The sequence below is a fragment of the Accipiter gentilis genome, chromosome 7, assembly GCF_929443795.1.
Source record: "Accipiter gentilis chromosome 7, bAccGen1.1, whole genome shotgun sequence".
In the NCBI taxonomy this organism is placed as follows: Eukaryota; Metazoa; Chordata; class Aves; order Accipitriformes; family Accipitridae; genus Astur; species Astur gentilis.
Genome location: NC_064886.1, coordinates 572976 through 590658, shown reverse-complemented (window position 1 = coordinate 590658; position 17683 = coordinate 572976). Strand labels below are relative to the sequence as shown.

Genomic DNA, 17683 nt, shown 5'->3' with positions numbered 1-17683 from the left:
TCATGCACAGACCAGGAGGAGCAAGCACAGGGGCTTGCAACACCATCTCTCCCATGACAGGTCCGCTGGGTCTGAGATACCCTCCCCAAGGGCCTCCCGGCTCTGGGGGCTGGACAAGCCCCAAGTATTGCCACGACGGATGGGGACCCTTTGGGGGCACCCTTTGGCCCTCCCTAAGCAGTCAGGAGCCCCTGGGCCCTGCAGGATTGGCCTCTCCGGTGGGACGCGGACCACCTCAGGGCTCCCTCGGGCCCTCCATAGCTCTCCCTGGGGCTCCTCCAAAGGCACGGGGTTCTCTTTGCCCCCCACCCCCGGCCCTCCCCGGCGCTGCTCCAAGGGGATGGGGCTCCCCGCAGGGCACCCCTGCCCACTCTACGCCTTCCCTGGGGGTCCTCGGAAGGGATGCCCCCCCGGGGTGCGGATGGGAACGGGGAAGGCAGAGGGCTGTGGAGAGGGGGGTGCCGGGCAGAGTGGTCCCGGTCCCGGTCCCGGTGCGGAGCGGCGGCCCCGCAGCCCCAGCGGGCGCGGCCGTGTCGGCGGGGAGCCCCGCGGGGCGGTACCGGACGGGCGGTATTTAAGGCGGCGGCGCGGGGCGGGCGGCCTCGCCGTGCCCATGGCTCCGCCGAGCGCGGCCCGGGCGCTCTGCTCCGCCGCCCGCCTGGGCGTCCCCCGTCGCCCACGCTCCGCGGCCGCCGCCGCCGCCTCCTCCTCCCGCCGCGGGGCCGCTCCGCTACCGGCGGCGGACAGCGGGGGGGCCCGGCCGGTGGTGCCGCCGCCGCCGCCGCCTCCTCCTCCTCCTCCGCGGGGTGCGGAACGGGAACCGCCGCCCGCCGTGGATTTCGGGGACCCACGGGAAGCGTTCCGCAGCAAGAGCAGCGCCGAGCTGCTGCGCGGGCTGGTGGTGCTGGGGCTGTGCGCCGTCGGGCCGCTGGTGGAGCACAACCGGGAGGTGGGTGGCCGGTCCGGGCCGGGGGAGAGTCCCGCTCTGGGGTGGGGTGGCGGGGGACCTGGGGGGGGGGGGGGTTGCCAGTTCCCAGCCGAGCGGGGGGGGGCTGCCCGCTCCGGGGGTTGCAGGTCCTGGACCGGGGGGGGGGGGGGGGGGCGGTCCCCGGCGGGTGAGGGGCTGCCGGTTCTGGACCGGGAGGTTGGGGGGCGGCTGCCCGCTCCGGAGGGGTGCCGGTGCCGGCCGGCGGAGCGCTGAGCTGCCGTTCTCCCGCAGCTGCTGCAGGTATGCCAGCGGGTGCTGGGGCAGGCGCTGTTCGAGCGGCTGATGAAGATGACCTTCTACGGGCAGTTCGTGGCCGGGGAGGACCAGGAGGCCATCAAACCGCTCATCCGGCGGAACCAGGCCTTCGGCGTGGGCGCCGTGCTGGATTACAGCGTGGAGGAGGACCTGAGCGCCGAGGAGGCCGAACGCAAGGAGCTGGAGTGAGTGCGGGGACCGGCGGGGCCGGGGCGGCGGCGGCGGGCGGGGGGACGGACGGGACGCGGCGGCGGCGGGAGGGCGCGGGCAGGGGGTGGCCGGGCGCGGGACTTGGCCGCTCTGCTATTGGCTGCGCCCGCCCATCCCCCCGCTCCCATTGGCTGCGGAGCCGGCGTTGTTGTGCGTCACAGCCCCGCCTCCCGCTGCGAGTCCCCGTTCCCCCCGTTCTCCCCCCCCCATCCCTCTGCACGTACCGGGGTGCTGCCTCCCCCCTATTCCTCCCCCACCGGGGTGCTGCCCCCCTCCACCCCCCTGCACACACCGGGGTGCTGCCCCCCTCCACCCCCCTGCACACACCGGGGTGCTGCCGCCTGCCGCCCCCCCAAGTCTCCCTTGTCCGCTACACCGCGTTGGTGCCCCCCCGCCCCCCCCCCCCCCCCAGGATCCTTGCCCCCTCTGTCCCCCACCATCCACACACTGGGGTGCTGTCCCCCACCATTTCCACCCCTCTCAAGCCGGGATGGTGTCTGTCCTGTCATACCCCTTCTCGCACCGCCCCCCCCCCCTCCCCATGCCGGGCAGCCTTCCCTGCCTCCGGCCCGTGGCCAAGGGCAGGCACCGGCCCAAAGCCACCGGTAACTTTCCACTATTTGGGCTCCAGTTTCGGGTGGCTCCACTCACCCAATCAATGGGACACTGGCTGGCACCCCACAGTTACCGGGGTGGGTGGTGTCCCCCCCACCCACCCAGGACAAGGGTGGCCCTGCCAAAGGGTGCAGGCTGAGGATGCAGCGCTCCCCCGGGCAAGGCTGCAACAGCCCCGTGTCCCTGTTGGCAGCCGGGGACACCGTCCAGCTGCCACACACTTGTAAAATGGTGTTGGAAATCCAGCGGAAATGGGTTTTTGGGGTGATTTGCAAGTGGGGTTTCAGGTCAGTGTGGCGATGCAGGTGCTGCTCCTGGACTCCCCCCAGCTGCCGCAGGGAGCCTTATCTCTGCTCCCCACCGAGGCGCTGCTTATCAGGGACCCCGGCTTGCCCCTCAGCCGTTGCTGCTAGAAATCCCCATCAGCATGAAGGTCCTGCCTGTCCACAGACAGCTGGGGTGGGAGCTGCATGGGGGGATCTGCCCTTGCAGATTGAGCTGCAAACTTTTTTTTTACATAAAAGCTTCAAAATACCCTGCTGCAGCCCGTGGCGGGGGTGGCTCTTTTGAAGGCACAGAGCAGCAGTGTTTTCAGGAGCCGCTGGTTTCTTCCCCAGGCACGCAGCCATGGTCCAGGCATGCTGCTCAGCATCCCTGTGGGGCTGAGCTGGCAGTGCCGGTGGTGCCGGGCTGGCATTGCTGCCCTCCTTGGTGTGGCTGTACCTGTGCCTGGTGCTTTCCTGTGGTTGACCAGAGAGGGCTTTTGCAGGCAGGCTCTGCCTGCACCTGTATCCTGCCTGCTCATGGTGGGGGCGAAGGCCGGTTTGTGAGCTGTCCGGCCTGTGCTTGTGTGTTGTTGTCCGTCAGACACACACACACACCCCCTTGCCAAGCAGATTTGGGAGTTGCGTGTGTGGGACCCCTTGCTAGATGAGCTCTGCCTGTGCTGCATGGGTCATTCCCACTCAAAGCTCAGCAAAGCCACACGCTGGACCCCATTCCTCGATGCCACCCTGCCCGAGCCCCAGAGGGATTTGCTCCAACATACAGGGGGAGGGTGTAAATCCCATCCTGGAGGTCACCCAGGAATGTCACAGAGCGGGTACAAAGCCCAGGGGAGGTGTGGGTGGCATTAGAAGAGCTGTGCTGGACCCTGGCCCAAGCCAAGCATCGCTCTGGGTCCTCCTTGGCTCTGTTCAGGGGCAAACCCCCAAATTACCAGTGCTTCTGCCAGGAATGGTGCTGAGCTGGGCTGCGTGTAGTCAAGAGGGGGTGAATGGTCCAGGGCTCGTGGCTGCTGGACTCTGGAGCTGTGTCCTTCCCTCCTGTGAGCACTTGGGGGCTTTACGCTGCTGCCAGCTGGGAAGCAGAGGTACAAACCAGATGCAGCCAGTGGGTTTTTTTGGCCTCCGCGTACCATCTGCTGTTGTTTTCCCCAGTCCTGCAGGCAGAGTGGTGCTGGGCTTACCAGTGCAGCCTGCTCTTCTGGAGCAAGCTGGAGATCACAGCAGGGAAATGCCCTTTCTTCCCTAGCAATGGGCCCTGGTCGCTCCTTGTCACGGGCTTTCTGGCAGGGAACAGCAATGCAATGCAGGCAGGCACTAGCTTATCCTGCCTGCTGCAGGCTCATACCTGCCCTGCCCTGCCTGGGCTGGCATCCAGAGCTCTGCCAGCTTGTCCCAGGAGTCCTTGGCCACGTGCTGAAGGCTGCTGCCAGGTCATGGTGACACAGCTTGGAGAAAGGTGTCCTGCGGGCAGCAGAGCCTGGGTGCTGCTCTGCTCCCGGGGCAGGCTGTGAGCTTTGGGATGGGTACAGCCCTGGGGGTGTGTGGAGAAGCAGCACTGCAGCTAGGCAGGGGCTTCTGTTCCCCAAGGGGTGATACAAGGAGCCCCCTACCCACCCACCCACCCCCCACCACCCCCACCATAGTGGAGGTGGTTGTGGTCCCTTTGCAGCCTTGGAACCAATGCTGGCCCATGGGCATCCGAAGCCAGGAGATGGGTTGGGGTTGTGCTGACATGGGGAAGGACAATCCTGCCCCCAACTGCTGGCAGAAACCCTGAATGGCTCTGCCATGCAGCGCATGGACTTTACTTCCTCTAGAGTTTTCTTCTGTGGACACGTAATACCTGCCCCAGCGTGGGACTACAATCCAGCCTGGCCAACCTGCCTCCCAGAGCCACCGTCTCCCCTTCTCCTCCTGCTCCCAGTGCTGCTGCCACCTGTGCCCAGTGCTCTGCCTGCATGTGCAGCAGGTCTCTGAGATCATGGGGTGGTTTCTGTTTAGCTGGAAGCTGGGCAAGGAGGTCCTGCAGTGGTCCTGGGCTGGTGCATGCTGGTAACTCCTGCATGGGGCAGGGGCAAAGGACTCTTCTGCCAAGAGCTTTGCTTTATTCCTACCTGCAGGGTTTTAAGCATCACCCATAGCTCTGGTCTGGGCTTCATGTGACCATGAGTTTTTCCTTGCATGTGGTCATTCAGGGAGAACTTCTTCCTGGTGTTCCCTCATCCCCTTTGCCAGACCCATTTGCTGACGAGCAAAGCAAATATGCTGCGCTCATGGCACCTTCCTGGTAACCTCCAGGGCAAAATGGATTATTGCCTACTTATTTCTGACAGGGGGACCTTTGTGCTTCTCCTGAGACAGTTTGAGACTGATAAAAAAAACTTCCTGAAAGCCCTAGTCTGCTTTGTCAGCTGGATTACAATCCAGCAGACCGCTTCGCGTCTTCATAACCTGCTTTGCAGCACTTGGAGGGTCTGCCTTGTGCATGCTTTGGGCAAGTGTGAGCTCCCAGGTTCTGAGCGTGCCTTGGAGCTCCAAGGCTCCTTTCTGGTTACAGCCTGCCAGAAGCACTTGGGCAGTGCCTAGAGATGTGTCCTGCTCTGGGAGACTTGTTCTCAGTTTGCAGAAGGGATGGCAGTGTCTAAGCTGTGTTAAGTGGCACTTGGTTGGTGTAGGAATGGCTTTGCTGGCCAAGACTAATATTGCAAAGAAAGCAGATGATATCCAGGAGGAGCTATTTCTTCAGCTGGAAGCAGCTTCCTTTATTTTGCTTGATGCAGAACAATAAAGTGAGCACCATGGCACTGCTTTGAATGCCCCCCTCGGGGACTAAGGGCTCAGTGCAGTCATGCAGCAGGAATGCTGCTGGAAAGGGTGTGTTTGTCTTCAGGAACGCAAAACACTTCAAATTCAAGGGTGCTGCTTGCTAATTGAGTTATGTGCGTTCACCCTGAGTAGGTCAGAGAAGGCTTTGCTCCCTGCCGCTTGTCCCCAGCATCTCAGATGTGGGATGCAAGGTGTGCTTTGGGATTCAGAGCTGTCCCACTGTGCTGCAGCTGGGACCTGCCCACAGGACCCATCTCTCTCAACATGTCCTCAGAGTCACAGCAGTGTGTCCAGCTGAAGTCTTCTCCTGCGCCACACTGCCTGCTCCGAGGGGAGCTTCCATCCACTGCGGACTTTGCTGCCGTATCCCATCGCTGGGTGTATGATGTCTCCTCTTTCCTTTCTTCCACCCTCTGTATTCAGGGGCAGAAATCTTCTTGACCTGTCCTCAGGGTAGCAAAATCACAGCAAAGCCTGCTAGACGTGGTGCCTGCTGCTCCATGAGCTTTGTCTGTTCCTGTCCCCATTCACGCCAGGCTTTGCTGTGCTTTGGGCAATGCGGGGCTGTTCCTGGCTCCAGGGAGCAGGAGGGAAGGGCTTGTCTCCGCTTGTTTATGCTTCCAGCAGCCCCTAATCCCTGTCACAGGGTTTCCATGTGGGAGAACATGTTCTGGGACCATGCCACGTGCCTCTCCGCTCTCTTGTGCGAGTCCGCTGGCTCTGGACGGGTGACTTTGCTGCTTGCCTCACAGTGTGCTTCCCCGCTGTTGGGCCCAGCCAGTTTTGGGATGGTGACTCCAAGGCAGAGACCTCCCGGAGGACATGGCTCTGCTGTCACTCAGGGCTGCTCTGCAGGGGCTGGCAGTGTTCCTGGGTGAGCCACTGGGTCCTGCAGGCTGGATTTAGGGTGTCAGCAAGAAGGCTTAGCTGCTCAAGGAGGATCTCATGACTTGGCCAGAATCCCCCAGGCTGTCAGAGCCCTGTTATCCCTGTGGCAAAGAGCTTGGACTTGAAATTACATCCAAGGTCAGCTGGAGTTGAAGCCGAGACCTTGTTTGTTTGCGAGTTGTTGGCTAATGCCAAGGCACAGAGGAGCGCAGGGCAGCTGAGCTGCAGCAGGTCATCCTACAGCTTGATGCACCCTGGGTCTGCAAGAGCTCCTTGCTTCATGGTCTGGCTGCTGGTGCCTGCAAGGTGGGGAGGTGTTGGGTTGAGGCTTGGTGCCACCACAGTGAGGACCGTGGGTTGGTATGGATGGAGGGCTGACCTTGTCCTTGCTGTGGGGTGGGCTGTTTGAGAGCAGCTCTGGACCCTGGGACAGCATCCTCCCCTGTGCTGCCTCAGGGCCTCCAGGTAACTCTTCCCTGGATGTTGAAACCCCATTGCCTTCCATGAGTGGGTTTGGGGCCTCTGACCTGCCAGCGGAGCTCGTGCTGAGCAGCGTTTGATCCATTGGCGATGGGATGGTGAGGGAAGAGCAGGGTCCAGCGCCAGGCTGGCAGCAGGGAAGCCTCAGAGCTGCCATGGCCATCAGCGGGGGGTTGCAGGGGGTTGCTGACCTGGCCCTTATCTTCCCTGTTTCTCTTCTTAGCTCCTGCACATCTGCAGCCGAGAAGGAGACAGGAGGTGAGTGACCTAGCCTCTCCTGCTGACAGGAGATAGCCTAAAGATCCAGCTGATCTGGGCACTGCAGGCCTGCTGTGGGGGAAGGACCCAGCTCCCACAGCCTCAAATCATGAGCTGGATGAGGAACATCTTTGTTCTTGGGCAACCCTGCTCCTCAGCAAAGGTTCAGCCTCTGCTCGGGCAACAGAGCAGACAGGGTGCCTTGCAGCCCTTGGAGGCTCTTCTGAGGTCCAAGCTGGAGCCCCTTTCCCTATGTCCATGGCAGAAGCTCCTGGGGAATCTTGTAGGAGCTCAGCAGGACTGCATGGCCCATCTCCATCCTCTTCCACTCCAGGAGCAGAACAAAGGGAGAAGCAATACCGAGCTCATCGGGGATTTGGGGACCGCCGCGGTGGGGTCATCAGCGCCCGCACGTATTTCTATGCTGACGAGGCCAAGTGCGACCAGCACATGGAGACTTTCCTCCGCTGCATCGATGCCTCAGGTAAGTGCTCCAGGTGTTCTGAGCAGCCCCCAAGCACTTGGGGACCGCAGGGACCCTGCAGCCCACCACCATATCTCGGGTACCTCCCTTTGCCCGAGCACCCTGCCTGTCAGGCTAGCTCTCTCTTTGTGGCTCCATCCAGGCGGCAGCTCGGAGAATGGCTTCTCGGCCATCAAGCTGACAGCACTGGGCAGACCTCAGTTCCTGGTGAGTGCAAGGGCTGTGACCAGGGTGAGGGGGGTCAGAGCCGCAGGTAATGCATCTGCGGGGGCAGGTGCTTTGGGGTGCCAGGCTTGCTGCAGTGGCATCTCTACTGATGGCAGAGAGGAGTGGGCACCAACAGGCTGTCCCCTGTGTGCCCAAGACCACCCTGGAGACCCTGCCTCAACTTCTGGGGATGCACAAAGAGCTCAGAAGTTTAAAGGTCCCAACATGAGGGTGCGGGGGGGTCTGTACTGCTAGGTCTGGCCCTGGCCTCAGGCTGGGTATGATCTTGCAAAGCCCTGGCAGGACAGGAGGCTCCGTCTCACCTCAAGCTCTGTCCCCACAGCTGCAGTTCTCGGAGGTGCTGGTGAAGTGGCGGAGGTTCTTCCACCAAATGGCTGCGGAGCAGGGCCAGGCTGGGCGGGCAGCGCTGGAGATGAAGCTGGAGGCGGAGAAGCTGCAGGTGAGGCAGGCGATATCTGAGGGAGGAGGTTGTGCTGCTGGGGGTAGCTGGTGGCTGTAGAGGTCTCAGAGCAGCCCTGACCCATGACGCCTCTGAGCCTGGAGCAGTAAGACCCCTGTAGCCCCTTGGCACTGGTGCTCTTTTTGGCGGCAGGAGGCCCTGGCCAACCTCGGCATTGCGACCAAGGCGGAGAGCCAACACTGGTTCATGGGCGAGAACCTGGGCATGAGTGGGTAAGCTGCCTGTGACCTGGGGGGTGCTGCGGGATGGGGGTGCGCGGGGACCTTGTCCCTCTTCCTGGGGCAGTGGGGCGGCAGCAGCAAGGGGAGGTCTCCAAAGGCCAGCGCTGGCTCAGCACAGCGACCAAGCATAGAGAAGGTTTGGGTGGAGGTGACAAGACAGGTCAGGGTGGCTCATGCCATGCACCCTGCTTGGTGGTGGGGTTTGGGAGCTGGTAGAGACACCCCCCCCACACCCCCCCCCGCCCCTGCAAACCACCAGTACGAACCTGGCACTCTGCTCCCAGCACTGTGGACCTGCTGGATTGGAACAGCCTGATTGACAGCCGCACCAAAATCTCCAAGCTGCTGCTCATCCCCAACATGCAGGTGGGTACCCATCTATGCCACCCCCCGAGCAGCCCCACTAGGAGGGCCCTGGGAGTTTGGGGGAGCAATGCTGGGTCCGCTGTCCCCAGCCCTGCCTGGTTGCTTGCTGGTGGCTGTGGTGCTGGCTGGCATCTGTGCTGCCAGAGCCTGGCCATGCTGTGATCCACCGCGTGCAGCCACCAAGCTGGCAGGGTGGGCACCCTGTGCATGCTGTGTTGGCCGGTGGGGGAGCTGGGGTGGGCAGCAGCCTTGGGGATGGGCTCCCTTCCAGAGGGTATTTCTGTCTCCCACGGGCAGGCCTGGCCACAGGCAGGCAGTATACCACAAGCTGTTCTTGTTTCAGACTGGGCAGCTCGAGCCTCTGCTCTCGCGCTTCACCGAGGAGGAGGATCTGCAGATGAAGCGGATGCTGCAGCGGATGGATGTCCTTGCCAAGGTAAGGGGATGCTGGGGCTGGGGGAGCTGGGCACGGGCGCTGCCACAGAGGGGGAGACATGTAGCAGGTGGCCCCATGAACCCAACCTGCGTGTTATTCACCCCCAGAGAGCCACGGAGAAGGGCGTGAGGCTGATGGTGGATGCGGAGCAGAGCTACTTCCAGCCAGCCATCAGCCGCCTCACCCTGGAGATGCAGCGCCGCTTCAACAGGGATCGGGCAATCATCTTCAACACCTACCAGTGCTACCTGAAGGTGAGGTTGGACAAGAGGCTAGGCAGAAAGGACCTGCTGGAGCAGCTGGATGGAGACCTCAGCTCCTGAAGCCATGGCCATGCAATGGCACAACTCTGGGGCTGGCTGCCTGAAGGCGCAGGGCAGAGGTGGCACTGGTGCGATGACCTTGTGCCATCTCTTCCATCTGGTCCCAGGAGGCTTACGACAACGTGACAGTGGATGTGGAGCTGTCACGCCGGGAGGGCTGGCACTTTGGCACCAAGCTGGTCCGTGGCGCCTACATGGAGCAGGAGCGGGAAAGGGCAGCCCAAATTGGCTATGAGGATCCCATCAACCCCACCTACGAGAAGACCAATGAGATGTACCACAGGTAGAGGACAGCCCCAGCCACGCTCCTCCCTCCCACCCCACCGGGTCGTGGGCTTGAGTGGCCTCACCATGCAGCCTCGTACTGTTTTACAGGTGCCTGGACTATATCCTGGAGGAGATCAAGCACAACCGGAAAGCCAACGTGATGGTGGCATCTCACAATGAGGACACAGTGAAGTTCACCCTACGCAGGTGGGTGCTGGGGAGGCAGCATGGAGTGGCAGGGACTGGGGGCTTGAGGGATGGGGGGGCTGAGCAGAGCTGCGGTGAGAATGTGCTATGGCTTGTCAGGTCTCTCTGCTCACCTGGTGGGATCCTAGCTCCCATCTGATGCTCAGGGCTTCAGCTGGGGCTCGGAGCTGGGACACAGCATGGTAGCCCACAGCGGCTGCAGAGCTGGCCCCATTCCCCAACCCAGAATCTGTTTTAAAAACAAATCCCGCAAGTCCTCGTATCCCAGCATCCATCTGGGATGTGGTCAGTGCCATGCTCTTGTACTTGGAGATGATGCCTGCTCCTCTGGTGGGACATGCTGCCCCTGTGTACTCTGCTGTCTCCGCTCTTCCCTAATGCCAACGCTTGGCTTGCAGGATGATGGAGCTTGGGATCCATCCCTCGGAGAAGAAGGTGTACTTTGGGCAGCTGCTGGGCATGTGCGACCAGATCACCTTCCCCCTGGGTGAGTGCTGGGAGCAGGGGGGACTTGGCAGACATGCTCCTGCCCCACCTTGACCCCTGGGGTCTCCCTGAGCAGCTGTGGTGGGGTCTGAAGGATGGATGGAGCCAGGCTACGGGTCTCTCGGAGAGCAGGGATGGCTGAGGAGAGTGCCTTGTTGCCTCTTCCCCAGCTGTGTGGAGTGCTGTGACCCCTGCGTGGGGTTTGGGGAGGATGTGGATGAGGATGTAGATGGAGAATCACATCTGTCTGCTGGAGGCCCCATGAGACCGTGACAGCTGGGCAGGGAGATTCCTGCTTTGGATTACGAGCTGAGATCGGGGTGCTCCTAGGTGGGGCAGAGACTGACGCTGGCAGCCAGCAAACCCCTCTTGTACCTCCTTGGTCTGGGAGCATCACTCTGCTCCACTGGAGGTGCACACCAAGTCCCGGGCTCTCCGCTACTGGGGTGGCAACAGCCTCTTGCGTGACCTTGTCCTCTCCTCTGCTGCTGGCCCAGGCAATGGAGGAGAGCTCTCTAGGGCCTGGACAGAGGGGCACGCAAAGGTCCAGGTAGCCCGGCTCAGGTCAGGGACTGATCTCCCTGCCCGCATCAGTGTCCGGAGCAGAGACCCGAGGCCAGGAGAGCAGCCAGAGGCGGACTGGGCAGTTGTCCAGCGCGGATGCTGCTCTGTCCTGGAGTTCCCCTCGCGAGCGGGGTTTGGCTGCCTGTCTGCAACCTCCTCTGGTCATGCTGGAAAAATGTGTTAACTTGATGTTTCTGGTTGAATGCTTCTTGAATTGGCCCAGCCCTGGCTGCCGACATTCCCAGGGCTCCTGGTGACCTCGGCCCACTCCCCCCGGCGCGTTCCCAAGCTCTCTGTGCTGAGCTGGGGAGGGAAGTGCCGCCACTCCTGCCCGGGCAGGCTCGGCCTCATCTGGCCAGGGCTGCTCCCAGGCTTCCCCTCCCTGGTGCTCAGCCGCAGCCTCTGGCTGCTGCAACCCTCCTGCCCACCATCCCTCGCTCCATCGGCACAGCCCGAGGGGCGTAGGAGAGCTTGGGTGGTGAAGGAGGCTTTTTTCCCTTTTTTTTTTCTTCTTTTTCTTTCTTCCTTCTTTTTATTCCCCCTTTTTTTCCTTTTTTTTCCCCCTCGCCCCCCCCCCCCCCCCGTTGTTTTTTTTTTCTTTCTTGGTACTTTCCTGACCAGCCTCTCTCCCTCCAGGTCAGGCCGGCTTCCCTGTCTACAAGTACGTGCCCTACGGCCCAGTGAACGAGGTGCTGCCCTACCTGTCCCGCAGGGCCCAGGAGAACAGGGGCTTCATGCAGAGGGCGAACCGGGAGCGGGACCTTCTCTGGAGGGAGGTCAAGAGGCGGGTCCTCACAGGGAGCCTCTTCAGCCCCAACCACTAACCCCAACCTGGCATCCAGCCCAGGGGCTCCTGTGCCTTCATCTGTAACCACTATTGCCGTTCCCCACCCTAGTTCTGCTGCAGTTTCCCCCCCCTCCTCAGCACCCTTTGCCCTGGGAGGGGACACGTCCTTGTTGCTGTTGGAACCACATAGACCTTCTGGAGGTCACTACTGTAGGGTTGCCCCAGTTGGCACTGCCCCGAGGGATGTCCCTCTGCCGTCCCAGCGGCTCTTGGGCTGTGTTTGCCCTGGGCTGTCTCAGGGGAGATGCTGGGGCTCCCCTGCCTCGGTGGTCCTGGGGTTTTCCCCTCGCAGGATTGCACAGGGAGATTTGGCTGCCCGCTTCGTGCTAGGGTGGGCTGGGTGGCTCAGGGACGAGCTCCTCCAGCCTCTGCCGGGGCTTGGTCTCTTCCAGCTCCACGGAGGCAGATGCCAAAGCAGAGGCCACAGTGACCTGTGAAGAGTCACTGGGCAGGGGCAGGATGAATCCCTGCTGCCCGTCCCAGGGCAGCCACTACCTGGTTCCTTACCAGCTTTGCACGGACCAGAGCTGGGCAGGTCCTGGGCAGGACCAGTCTCTCCCCCGATCCCACCAGCCTAAGCCGAGCCAAAGCTGCCTGGGGTTGTCCATCCTCGAGCACATGTCCAGTGGGGCAGGAGGGGCGAGGGGAGCTGGCCAAGCCTCATGCCTGCACTGTCCTGCCCTGCCCGCAGTCCCTGGCTCTGATGACGGACCAGATCGGTGCTGCGGGCAGGGGCAGGGGCTGTGGGAGCACCAGGAGCCGGACCACAGCTCCGCTCTGCTGTACACTGGATTTGCGGAGAATGGTGGTGATTAAATCATAACTGTTCTTGCTCCTGTCTCTCTTGGAGTTACTGGGCAGCCATCTGGCCATGGGCTGTGCTCTGCTGTCCCGGACTCAAAGCGGGGGTTAGTGCCTGCTCTCAGCCCCCTCCAGCTGCATGCTTTGGCCTGAGCAGAGGCCAGAGCTTGGGGAAAGGAGCCAGAGACGGGCTGTACCGAGTGAGGCCAAACTTCCCCAGGCCTGGGAATGAAGAAGCTGTGGAGCTGTCTGTGATGAGCTTCGGGGGAGCTAGAAGCCCTGGAGCATCCTACTACCTGCAGAGGGGGGATGGCAGCTGTGGGAGAGCTTCTCCCCACCCTGAGATCTGCTTTTGGGGGACATGCATGCTGCAGGCTTTCACTGCTTCAAATTAGGGGCAGTTTTTCCTGGGCTTGTTTTGGGTTCTGCAAGACCACAAGCATCTCTGGCCTTCCCTGTGTGGCAGCCAAGGCAGTGTCTCCTTTTTTCCCAGGTCAGTCCCTCCACATCTGGTGAGCTGCTCCCAAGCCAAAGGGGTGAAGCTTAGGCTTTCTAGACATGTTCACCTACTGCCTTTTCTCTAGCTGAGACTCCCTTGCCTTAAAAAAAAACACCTGGAGGAGCAGAGAGCATGACTGGAGCATGGGGCCAGGGCTGCCGGTATTTAAAAGCTGTGCTGGTGCAGGCAGCAGCCAGGCTCCTGGTATGTCAGGGAGGAGAAGAGATGCACTCCCAGAACCAGGCCGCTTCTCCAGCCCATGCAGAATGCTGCAGCGGTGGCACAGGGCACACTGCTGTTCTGTGACCTGGGCTCTGCTGGTGCTGGCTGGATGCATGAGCAGCTCCTGCCTGCTGCAGGCTTCAGCAAAGACCCTTGGGCACCTGCGTAGCTATTGCAGAAGCTTGCATGCCAGCAGCTTCATGCACCTGTACACAGCCCCTCTTGAGCCCCCTTTTTTGGAGTTAACCCCTCCCCAGCCCTGTTTCCAGGACAGAAAGGACAGCTCCACAGTATGTCTCTGCAGTGCGTGTGCTGCTGTTTGCAGGGGCTGTGTATGGGGTCAGGGTGCTGGGTGCTGCCTCCTGTCTACCCAAGGCACCAGGTGCCCTTGCAACTCTGCAAATCCCCATGTTGCCAGCAACCTTTACCTGTGCTTAGCCAGAAAACGGCAACCACTCCTTTTATTTCTGGGTGCCTTGATCCAACCAAACCTTCATTTTAGCTCTTGCTGCTAGAAGGTGCTTTCTACTTGTCCTAAAGGAAGAGGAGGTATGAAACGGTGGCGGGTATGCTGGTAGCCTGTGCTGCAACGCGCTTGCTTGCAAGGATGCTGGCTACAGCAGCAGGGGGAGTTGGAAGGGGAAATAGCCTGTATCCTTGCAGCAACCATCTCGGCAGCCTTGTGCTCAAATGCCGTGAGCAGCCCGAGTGTGCACGTGAGCAAGGGCTTCTTCCAAGGAGCAGAGCCTGGCTGCATCCCGGTAGGACGGTGACGAGCGCCTTGTATTGTATGACTCCAACACCCACCGCCCCACTGTGCAGTCCTGCCCACTGAAACAGCTGCAGGGATTTTTGAACCATCAACAAACCAGCATATTTTTCCTTAGTTTTGTGTTCGGGCATACTATAGTGCTGGGGTTTCTTTTTTCTCTGATATTTTCCAAAACACAGTTCAACAGGAGGCAGGCACCTGGTGGGGCATTTCCAGCCTGAAGTCTGAAAAAGGAACTGCAAACGGTGGTGTAACGGAAAGCATCAAGCCATGCTCGCAGGGCGCTGGCATGGCCTGCTCTGCACAAAGGCATGGGCAACAGCCTCGCTGGGATCAGAGGGAAAGGCAGGATGGGTGGCTGATACTTGTGGGCTGTGCAATCCCCCAGCCCTGGCAGCACCAGCCAGCCCAGACCGTGACACCCCTCCCCCCCCCCCACCCCGAGCACCTTAAATCCTCCCTCCACCTCCTCCCCGCAGCACCCTCAGCAGCTTCTCCAGTCTCTGGTTACCAGCCAGCAGCATCTTCCAAGGGACCAGCTTATCTCCCAGACTATAGCCCAATCCCTGCCCTGGCGTGGGTTAGACCTGGTAAAAATGGAGCAGCATGGGATATGCTGCCTGCAGCAAGAGAAGAGAAAGCTGTTCACAGAAGCCAAGAAAACAGCCAAAAGCAAACGCATCTTGCACAAAACAACAGCGTGGGAAAAGTGTAGCAGTGTGAGCCTGCCCTGGTTCATCAGGAGTGGGGCAGAGGACCACCAGGTGTGCTTGGCACAGCGGGGAGATGATGGAGCAAGTAGGATCGGAAGGGAATCCCAGTTATGGAAACAGCCAGAGCCAGGCCACGGCTCCAGGTGGCCAATGGCTGCCAGGGGAGGCATGGGGATATGACCACCAAGCCTGGCTTCCTGCCTAACTTTGGAGTTAACCCCCTTCCCGGCCTGCTTTCCCAGACAGAAAAGGATGCTGAGCTCAACCCGGGGCTGAGAGTCATCCCAAGGGAGCTCCTCGTGCCTTGGTGCGGCTGAGCCACCACGGTTTTCGCGTTCCTGCCCCAGCCACTGGGACACCCTCCAGAAAGGTCCTGTGAGCAGGATGGGGCAAAGGTAGAGACAGGGATGTGGAGGCAGGGGAAGCCAGGCAAGGGATGCTGCTTCCCGATGCTGCTGCCGAACACGTGGAAGGGGAATGGGGGCACGTGAAAGGTGCCAGGGCTGCAGAGGGAGAAAAGGGCGGCAGGGGGCTACCCGATGGTCACAAGCCCATGTGAAAGCTTAGGTCTGAAAAGGAAAGTCGGTGGGTTATAGCGGGTAAACCACCAGACCTCTCCACTACACCAAGGATGCTGCCAGTGGGATGTCGGCCACAACCTGCTGGTAAACCCATGGCATAGGGAATGGGGAAAAGGCAATCTCAGGCATGGTCACCACCATCTGAGTCCCCACCGGCGGCCTGATGCCAATGTCACTCAGTGGGAAGGAGGAATGCGCTCGGCTTTGCCTTCCCAGCTTCATGCTACAGAGGGTCCTGGCTGCTCCCTGCTGTGGCATCACATATGCAAAGGCCAGGGGCATCTGCACCCTGCCAGACAAGGCGCTGGACCAGCATGTTACAAACCCAGACTGTCGAAATTGCAGGTTGGTGGTAGCTTCTGGGGCGGTCTCTGAAAGCCAGTGCAAAGAATGCATGCTTGCAGGGTGCAGTCCTGTAGATTTGAAACCACCTGTGCACTTTGCACAAGCTACTGTCTATGGCTGGTCATTGGGAGGTCAGCAAGACTCCTGCAGTCATGTTTATGCGGGTGTAACTGCAAAAGAGAAAAGTTCCCACTGGTAAGACCGCCAGGGACTTCCCCATTGGGAATCTCTTGTTTAAGCAGGAGAGAAAACTTCCCTGCACATTAGTCCCATGTACTGCAAATGCGAAGGATGTTGGCGGCGAGAACCCACCAAACTCATTTACTCTTTGCTCAGTAAAGGGATTCCAGGGCTGGGAACATGCTCAGGATACTGCCCAGGACTCCCTAATCCTCTCCAGAGGGATGCTGCCCAACCCATGCCTACTGTGATGGAGGCTCCGCATCCACAGGAAACCCCCCGAGGTCTGTGGCCCTCAGAGCCAGCTCCACGGGAGATGCACACTGCCCATACACCCTTCCACAGTGCCTTAGATGCAGTCAGCACTCAGCAGGAGATTGATGCAGCTATTTAGCTGCATTTGTGCTACCACACGGGAGATGGTCAGGGTGTCCTCCATCCATGCTTCCACCATACAGCTATCGGATGTCCCTGGAGATCAGACAAGCTTGAGCCATCTCTGGCAGTGACCACTAAGCTGAAAAGCCAGCTGGCACAGGGTGGCGGCCGAGGAAGCCGTGGCCCATTCAGTATTGCTGTACTGTCAGGCTGAGGAGGCTTATTGACCAGGCTGCCGCACTGGGCTAGAGGTGTGGGACCGCTGCAGGTGCCCAGTGCGTTCCCCCAATTCCCAGCCATGTCCTTATGGTGGGTTAACCAGTGGCTGCTCTGGAGCCCTTCCATCCCTGTTCAGGATCGTGCTCCCTTGGCTCTGCTACTGCAGGCACCGCTTGTCTACCACGGGTCCCTGCATGGCTCCCAGCAGGCCGGTCCAGGGGCTGTTGGAGACCCGGGACTGCGGGACACATAGAGACGCCAGACCACCAGGACAGCTGGACCCCGGGACTGTCACATACCTGGGGCTGCTGGACCCCCCAGGACAGCCAGATCCTGGGGCTGTTGGGCTCCTGGAGTTGCTGGATCCCTGGGTCACCTGGATACTGGACTCCCAGGACAGCCACAACCCGGTCCTGTCACACGCCTGGGGCTGCCAGATCCCCAGGACAGACGGACCCTGGGGTGTTGGGCACCTGAGGCTGCCGGACCCCTAAGACTGCCCGACCCCAGGGCCGTTGGACCCCTGGAGCTGCTGGATCCCCGGGTCAGCCAGATCCCGGGGCCGTTGCGCATCTGGGGCTGCCAGATCCCAGGGACAGCCGCGACCTGGAGCTGCCGGACTCCCAGGGTCTCCCAGGCACCTGGGGCTGCCAGACCCCTGGGACAGCCGGCCCCCGGGGCTGTCGGGCACCCAGGGCTGTCGGGCCCCCGGAGCCGCTGGATCCCCGGGACAGCCAGACCCCGGGACTGCCGGACTCCCAGGGACTCCCGGGAACCCGGCGCTGCCAAACCCCGCTGACAGCCAAACCCCGGGGCTGCCGGACCCCGCGGCCATCCCAACCCCGGAGCCACTGGACTCCCAGGACTCCCAGGCACCTGGGAGCTACTGGACCCCCGGGCTGAACTGGAAGGCAGGACTTCGCAGCCACCTCCCCCCTCCTGGGGAACCCCTCCGCCGGTTCCGCGGGGCTGCCTACCCGCTGGAGAGACCCCCGGGACCATCGGGGCGGTGACTACCCGCGGCTGGGGAGGCGGCAGCCGGCGGCCCCCGGAGCCTGGCCCGCCGTCAGGGGAACCAATGCGGAATTTCCTGGCTGGCGGCGGGGCCCCTCCCGCCGCTGCCGAGAGGGGCGCGGGGGAGGCGGCGGCGGCGGCGGCGAAGCGCTCGCACTGCGGCTTCCGCCCGCCGAGCGGCAGCCGGGGCAGGGCGGGTACCGGGCACGGCGGAGCCGGGGAGAGGACGGGGAAGGGGTTGGGGTCGGGGGGGGGGGGGGGAG

General features: G+C 61.6%; 1 protein-coding gene across 1 annotated transcript; it reads left to right on the top strand.

Annotated features, from left to right (window-relative positions):
* The first annotated feature begins 613 nt into the window (after positions 1-613).
* On the top strand, positions 614-12528 carry PRODH (proline dehydrogenase 1). Its single transcript, XM_049804135.1, has 14 exons — positions 614-949; positions 1220-1428; positions 6773-6807; positions 7142-7291; positions 7434-7498; positions 7842-7958; positions 8112-8191; positions 8485-8566; positions 8910-9002; positions 9110-9256; positions 9433-9608; positions 9701-9799; positions 10198-10286; positions 11486-12528. Exons 1-14 carry the CDS (start codon positions 614-616, stop codon positions 11671-11673), a joined length of 1866 nt encoding a protein of 621 aa, XP_049660092.1. The 3' UTR covers positions 11674-12528.
* Positions 12529-17683: the final 5155 nt, after the last annotated feature.

Bases quoted from the DNA above. Each gene is read 5' to 3' on its own strand.
- PRODH (XM_049804135.1), top strand. From the start codon at position 614: ATGGCTCCGCCGAGCGCGGCCCGGGCGCTCTGCTCCGCCGCCCGCCTG. The intron at 7,499-7,841 runs GTGAGTGCAAGG...CTGTCCCCACAG, and splicing joins TGGGCAGACCTCAGTTCCTG to CTGCAGTTCTCGGAGGTGCT. The intron at 9,003-9,109 runs GTAAGGGGATGC...ATTCACCCCCAG, and splicing joins GGATGGATGTCCTTGCCAAG to AGAGCCACGGAGAAGGGCGT.